Source organism: Sinocyclocheilus anshuiensis, unplaced genomic scaffold, assembly GCF_001515605.1.
Source record: "Sinocyclocheilus anshuiensis isolate Anshui unplaced genomic scaffold, SAMN03320099.WGS_v1.1 scaffold916, whole genome shotgun sequence".
NCBI classification, from domain to species: Eukaryota; Metazoa; Chordata; class Actinopteri; order Cypriniformes; family Cyprinidae; genus Sinocyclocheilus; species Sinocyclocheilus anshuiensis.
Window position 1 is genome coordinate 1,583,616 of NW_015548264.1, and position 7,981 is coordinate 1,591,596.

Below are 7,981 nucleotides of genomic sequence, written 5' to 3' on the forward strand. Positions count from 1 at the left end.
TCAGTCATAAGTAGCACTGGTATATTTGTAGCAATAGCCAACAATACATTGTATGGGTCAAAATTATCGCTTTTTTCTTTTATGTGAAAAATCATTAGGATATTATGTAAAGATCATGTTCCATGAAGATATTTTGTAAATGTTCTACCGTAAATATATCAAAACTTAATTTTATTTTTGATTAGTAATATGCATTGCTGAGAACTTAATTTGGACAACTTTAAAGGCGATTTTCTCAATATTTCGATTTTTTTTTTTGCACCCTCAGATTCCAGATTTTCAAATAGTTGTGTCTCAGTCACATATTTTCCTATCCTAACAAACCATACATCAATGGAAAGCGTATTTATGCATATAGATGATGTATAAATCTCCGTTTCAAAAAATTGACCCTTATGACTGGTTTTGTGGTCCAGGGTCACATATAGGAAAGTCTAGAGATGATGTATGATGTAGGATGGATTCATAAGGGTCAACTCTGCCAGAGTTCGACTTGTAATGTCCTCATACATGAAACGGTCTCATTTCCTCCCAAGTGATTGCTGGGAGCGTTTCACTGCCCTGGCACCCATATGTCTGCTTTAACCGATGCGTTCGGGTCCTGACCTGATAGAAGAAGCAGGGAGAATGAAGAGCGAGACACTCACAGACAGAAATCAATGGCAGTTGTCAATTAAGTCCAAGGTCATCGTGCCCCCCTGAACCAATAGGTTAAGGGAGTACTCATTTGGCAGAAGTACTTTTAGGTGGTGACAGAGCATTTGACATCTCCTCCTCAGCAGTGATAGACTGTGCATTATCTCTTTTCCATGGCTTTTCGGGTTTCATGTTACTTTTAGCCAGGTAATAGTGGTGTATTATCGACCGATATTAGCTGCCTTTGCAACATTTATTTAAAGGCATATTTCACCCCAAAATAAAAATTCAGTCATCATTTACTCACCCGTACATTGTTTTAAACCTGTATTTCTTCTGTGGAACATAGAGGAAGATAATTTTAGAAATGTATTAGTATTTTTTTTTCTTTGTTCTTACAGTAAAAGTCAATGGTAACCAAAACAGTTTGGTTAACAACATTCTTTAAAATATATTCTAAGTTCCACACACACACACACACACAAAAAAAAGTCATACAGAAATGTGAAAATGTTAATATCATTAATTTGTCAGTTAAAAGCCATTGCTTATCTATCACAATTTTAATATCGGTGAATCCCTGCTAAGTATTGGATAATGTACAGTCAGTCAGCAGCCCTTTTTTTCATTTTTAAATAGTTTGACTTCTATTTCAACAAACTACATACAAACTCAAACATAAATTCTTTTTTTTTATCAGACATGAGTTTATCAGACTTTCCTTGCAATGGATTTTGTGAAATATTAGATCTTTAAATCTTTAATATATTTCATAAGAACAAGGATCTAAAATTTAACCAGATGAGGACATTTAATGCTTGCATACGGCACAATTATCATAAATAATAATTGAATAAATGAGCATGCACATGCTGGGATTTTTCAGCTTCAGCTTTTAATATGAGAAGCTTTGCAGGATATCCCACAAGCTCTGCTGTGAATAAATACACATCCTGTACTCTAACTGACTGTTTTGCCTGAAACTGTTTATCAAATCACCTCTAGACTCCTGAGAGGGAGGGAAGGCCGAAAAGGAGGAATCAGATGTTTCCTTCTCTCTCTCTCTCTCTCTCTCTCTCTCTCTCTCTCTCTCTGGCCTTGTAGTCTCAACCCTCTTAAAATCTCTCGTCAGAAGTGGAGTTTAAAGGATGTGCTCCTCCACCCCCCTCTGTGGTTGTCACGGGTGATGGGTGACATGGGCATCTTGGCGGCTGCCACCACTGTTTACATAATTTCGACATGGCCGCAGGGAAAAAGAGACTACGGCTGCAACGATCTTCACTTCACACTCCTCCAATTAGAAAGGCCCCTGCTCCGCCGCTTAGCATGGCTCTCGGGGAACGGGAATATTCGAGCTTAATTTTTCAGCCCGCGGGGGAGTCACCAAAGAAAGATGCCGTGGTGGAGTTGAGAGGACGTTTAAGACAGACTCAGTTTATCTGACAACATCTGAAATGGTGGACGTGACGTGGAATTTGGTGCCAGAAATGCTGAGAATGTTTTGTGAGCACTGAAATGTATTTCTGAAGTCAAAATCAGTCTTACTGTGAAGAATTTTTGGTTGAAGTAGTACTGTATCAAAATTTAACATCTTGCTTTTCTCTAAAATTACTTTCCTTTTTCAGTGACATCACCTAGACCACATGGGCCACTGGATAATGTTAACCGCTACACAGATGTAGTCTTGCCATTATTATTAATATTGTTATTATTGTATTATTCTTGTTAAATATAGGGATGCATGATTGGATTTTTAATTTCTCCTATTTTTTTTTCAACATTGCCTTTGAATTATCTAGTGGTCACTTAAAGTAAATAATATAATATAATAATTATTTCTAGTGTTTTATTTGTATTTTTACTTATTTATTTTGACGTTATATTATTCACTTAAATAGATTTTTTTAAAAGCTAATAGTTCAATAACACCGTTAAATGTAATTTATAGCAAGTACCGAAAATTAATTCAAAATGTATAAAATTTTTCGTATTGTACATTTTAGCAGTGATGCTTAAATATAATATATATATATATAATAGTAGTGTTTTGTTTATATTGTTTCATTTTTTTATTTTAACAATATATTATAGAATGTAATTAACATCAGTGCATAACATGAAAATAATCATTGGCTTATCTGTATTAGCCAAAAATGTATTTTTATTTCCATTTAATTTTAATATCACATTATAGAAGTAAAATGGTCTAACACTGTCACTTTTTTTTTCTTATATCTATTTCCTTTTTTTTTTTTGTCTGTATTTTCATTTTGAATACAATTGATCAAGCTTGTAGCATTAAATAAATGACTCTCATTATGCCTAATGAATGCATATGATATTTATTTTCATGGTTTTTGCCATAATGCATATTTGATTGCTACATTAATTGCCTGCATGCACCTGTGTAAAGCTAATGCACTCCCTCCAAAACTTTTCAAGTTCCACTGCAATCAAAGTACAGAAAACTGTAGAGAATCGTATTCCCAATTGTGATGATACCACAGAGTCAAACTTTTTCTGAGAGCCTTCTCATTTGAAAGAGGCCTTTGATGTCTCTAGTCGCTGGAGCTCTGCTTAAGTGAACTGTAATCTCTGGCATTAAGACTCGCTCTATCTTTATCTCCATCCCTGAAACATGAAATGAATTACCACCAAATTTTCTCCTCTCTCAATTTGGCCCTCACCTTGCAATAGGGGTCATTTCCTTAATTGGGCCCTTGATTTACCCAGCCATTTATAACCTTTTTGTGTCTTCAGGGGAGAATAGCACAATAATCAATATTTAATTTTTTTCTGAACAGAGGTGAATGTAAAGTTTGACCCCATGCACTTGTTTTTGTGACCCGGACAGAAGGAAGTACATTCTAATTTTTCTGTCTGTATTTTTACATCCTCCTTCAAATCCTAATCCTTATCGTGCCGCTAAAATAGCACAAAATCTGTTCCGGAGAAAGCAGAAATGCGGCACATTAGTGTAATTTTGTAGGCTGAATGGCTCTTTATTCCTTCTCAAAAAGAAAAGCTTTTTTTTCTTAAACGCATCTTAATGTGAGTAAAGTCGTCTTACGTTGACAGCGCTTGTCCGACCTGCTTACCCTGACATGCCGAGATCGGTTTTCTCTTGCGCTTTAAGGGTGTATTTATAGAAACGTTGCATTAAGCCGGTGCCGTGTTTTGTTTATTTGTTGCTTTTTTAGGTACAAGCATTTCTTGAGGGACTTGACAGAGAACACCAGTCCAGACAACCCGGAGTTTCAGCAGCTTTCAAGTAAGAGGCACCGCCGTCTCGCAATTCGACAAACACTCTCTTATCCTGTTAGCGCTCTGTGACAAAAATGTTGATGGGTTTAGCCTGTCTAGATGTTTTTTTTTTTATTATCTGTTTATTGTCAGGATCTGTATCAAGCTGTGGAATCACATTCACCCAAAGTCACACTTGTTATGCTTGTCAAATTTGCTTTCCACTCTAGTTTGTCACTTACAGAGCAACCTAAAAAGAGATCACTCAACGTGTTTGTGATGATGAGGTGCTTTGCGGAGATAAGCATTGCGGAGGATACCATGGCCTGTTGAAGAAGGTGCAAATGCTGAAATCGTTTCATACGGTGCCAAAACAAACCCGCGTCTTAAAGGGAAAAAAGTTTTTAAGCTGGCAGCCTAAAAGACAGCCTCCCTTGTCTTTGTTAGGGTGACAAAGAACAACTCTGGGCCCCTGTTGTAGCGCTCATGTGTTGTTATTGTCACCGGGTGGCTTTGCTCGCCGAGGATGAAAGTACAGCAAAGCTTAACGCGAGTCTAAATTCTCGATGTGGATTTTGACATAATTAATAGGGACCAGATCAGAGGATATCAACCATGCAAAATATAAATAAATAAAATCTCCGGCATCAACAGAAGCCCCGATAATGACTCATTTCTATCGTCAAATAAACAGCAAATCTGACTTAAGAGCCAGTGTACACAAGGAATTATTTATGTGTATCAATTAAAATCTCATTGGTTGCTTGCTGCTTTTGCTTACAAATTAAAACGGCCCCTGATTCTAAGATGAAGGTACATATCCAGATTTGCCCCTCCATTGCCTCTTCCTCTTCTCATTAGAGCTGCTTTTTAAGCTCACTAGCTTTTTCTTTTTTTTTTGGAGAGGAAGAGAGAGAAATAGAAAAAGTTTCCTCAATCGGCCTAGGCATATTGTAAAGGGAATTATTTAAAAACAACCCCAGACAAATGATATTGTATCTGATTAAGCAAACTAGCAGTGAAACTCACAAGAGGCTTTGTTGTTGTTTTCCAGTTTTCTTTTTGTGTGTTGATTTCACCCCCCTCCCCCATTTATTGCTCTTTTTATTTTTCTCATCACACATGCAGCGAAACGCCACTGTTTTAATTATCATAATTGCAGCGTTCGTCAATCGCGTACGTTTTGGAGCACTAACTTCTGCATTTCCCTACAGCCAAGTATCTTCTCAACTCGTTTGCGAAGACTGCCAAAGGTTAATTAAAAAAAGTTAACACTCGAGAACTCCTCGGACCGAGATCTGTTTAAACATACTGAATGTCTAAAATAAAAAGACAGAGAGAAAGTGTTCGTAGAATGTGGAATGAGATGGTATTAATAATGCATCAGCCGTAGCTCTGTTGAAACACAATTATAGAGATGGTTTTCTTAAAAGGGAAGGACTGAGAGAGGCCCAGTCATCTCTAAACAGTCACTTTGTTTGGTTTTGCTTGTAATTGTTCTAAAGATAAGCAACTCAATTAGGCTGTGATTATTTTACTATGAGGCAAACGCCCCGAGCGCTGTGTTCATTGTCTGAATTGTTAGAGTCAATAAGACCAAAGCTGGGTTTAAAATTAGTATCCATCTGCTTGTTTGTGTTTCTTTTTTCTTCTTAATGAGTTGATGTCTACATTAGTTAATGAATTCCAGGCACGGTAATTGGCGAAATGTTTTCTCTAAAATTTTAGTTGCAAACTAAAAAAAGTACGATCTGAAACTCTGAAAACGAGTGCACTCGACATTATTTAGATCACGTTTTGACACTTTTATGTTGCACAGCTTGCTTCCAATAAACCAATGAACCACAGAAATCTGTTTTGTACAGAAACCGTGTTTATCAGACAGGCAGACAGAAATACAAAAGTTTCAGATGAAGTATGTAGGCCTTGTGCTTTTGATGGCTATAGCACAACATCCTATGGCAAGGTCTTCACCCAATCAGTGGTGTTTGGATGTGTTAATGCACCCTCATCTTTCTCCAGGGGGTTGATGGTGAAATCAAACATTGTGTGGAGGCCAAAAACAAACTGTTATTATCATATGCAATAACGCAGTGTGCATAATGCATGAACGCCTATGGGTGTGCACTTATTAGTGTGTCATGCTGTTGTATTATAACTCGTTTGATGCTCGTAATAAGTTCAGAATTGCATAAATAGGTCACACTCTTGTTCATATTACTGTATTGAACTATGTGTACTTTTTTGTGGAACCATCAAATTATACAGTTATGGTAATGATTTAACACTCTACAAAGAAGTGCATATATTGTTATTATTTACAATAAATCATAGATTTCCATTAGATTAATGCCATTAGTACACCCAAAAAATTATGCATTTGAACATGTTCATTACTGAATGTATCTGTGAACAAACACTAGAAGTAATGCCAAACACACAAGACTGAAGTTTGTCACTTTTTTGTCAAAAAAAAAAGTTTTGAAAAATGGTTTGAAATCTGGTTTCAGGTGTCCCGACTAGCCTGAGAACTGCAATAAGTGACAGCCAATTAATTAGCACCAAAAGAGCTAAAAAGGAGAGTGATGCATTGTGAAGTGGAAGTCTTTATTTTTTCGAATAGCGCTTCCTCCAAGCACATAACAGTGTGGATCTCATAATTGATGCAACTAATCTGCAATTAGTCAAGTGAAGTGTTTACCAACATGACAGAAAACTTAATAAACTGTGTCTTTAAATGTACACAGTGTGACATGCTTCAGTCTTTCATTGTGTGCTTGGCATAAGGAGTAATTTTAGTGTTGTGTTTAGTTTGTTGTGCTCCCAGAGTTTGGTAGTGTCCATTTTGTCCCTTCCACCGTTTCATGCCATGTGCCCTTTCGGTGCAGAGGCAGTGAAAGCTGTCTCAGAGGTCACCCAGCGGATCCAGGACAACGCTCGCAGCCATGAGAACCACCTGCAGCTGCGCAGAGTCCAGAAACAGCTGAAGGGCCGAAAGACCAGAATCCTGACTCCAGGTTAGAGACTGTGATCTTCCATTCTTTTTATCTCCCAGAGCTCCATGGAGAGCCAGAGAGTTAAGCGGATGAAGGAGGTCAGGTGGAAGAGTGTGGAAAAGTAGTCTTGTTTAAAAGAGACCCAGCTGTTTGCCCATAATCAATAGAGGCGATAGCGGGCGGTTTTGTTTTCGCCAGCCACAATCGCAGTCTCCGACGAGAGAATTAACTGAATTTATCGACAAGTTCTCACTGCTAATTGGTAATGGAAGGGAAGTGTGCCTTATGTCAGTTCTTTCCATCTTTCTTCTCTTGTGCTACTTGTGGAGTGGAGGTCCTTTCTTCCTTCTTATTTATCCCAAGGGAGAATGCCCACGTGTGAAACAAAAGAGAAGGAGATGGAGAAGGAAGGGGGAGAGAGAGAGGGCCTTGTCGTGAATGCCTTGGCCTGCCAATCTCCCCCAGGACCAATTAGCGCCTCTCCTCATCTTGTGGGCCGGCAGATAAAAAGGAAGCTGGGAGAAAGGGAGCGAGAGAGAGTGTGTGTGTGCACAAAGGTGGTTGGGAGGCTGGCGATGAATACCCAACGAGCACTGGGCTCATTTCACATAGCGCCGGATGTAGGAAGAGTGTAAAAAAACCCTCTCATCCTGTTTTTCCAGGACTCTAGAATTCTACCGAGGTCCTTTCTCTTGTCCAATAAGGCTTCTTTTCTTCCACTTGCACTTTTTCTGAGTTCAGAAGGCCGAACCAAACCAGGCCATCCCAGCTTATCTCACCCAACCCCTCCGTTTCCTCAGATGTGCCCTAACGAAAGTGATGCTTGACAGATGAGAGGCTTCGGAGCCCCTGAACAATATTAAGTGGTCGGCTTGGAGATAAGGGCAGTGTAATTCTCAGACGCAAAGCTTGAATCAATGGGACATTGATACGGCAGACAGACTGTCTGTTTCCTTGGAGTCCTCGGCAGGACGTTGCTGCCACCACAGCTTTCCAAGGGCCAAGCCGAAACTCTCTGGCCTACAGAGCGTAATAGAAAGACGAAGAGAGAAAGATGAGACCGTTCCATGCCCTTTGGATGACCCCCCCCCCCCCCCCCCATTGGG

At 38.8% G+C, this 7,981-nt stretch overlaps 1 protein-coding gene across 7 annotated transcripts in view; it reads left to right on the top strand.

Annotated features, from left to right (window-relative positions):
• LOC107655603 (rho guanine nucleotide exchange factor 39-like) overlaps positions 1 to 7,981 on the top strand; it is a 100,818-nt gene that overhangs the window by 79,766 nt on the left and 13,071 nt on the right. For all 7 annotated transcript variants that reach the window (XM_016443161.1, XM_016443159.1, XM_016443158.1 and 4 more), the window contains 2 exons: positions 3,837 to 3,907; positions 6,768 to 6,896. In XM_016443161.1, coding sequence (XP_016298647.1) covers positions 3,837 to 3,907; positions 6,768 to 6,896 — 200 coding nt within the window. The remainder of the gene's footprint in view (positions 1 to 3,836; positions 3,908 to 6,767; positions 6,897 to 7,981) is intronic.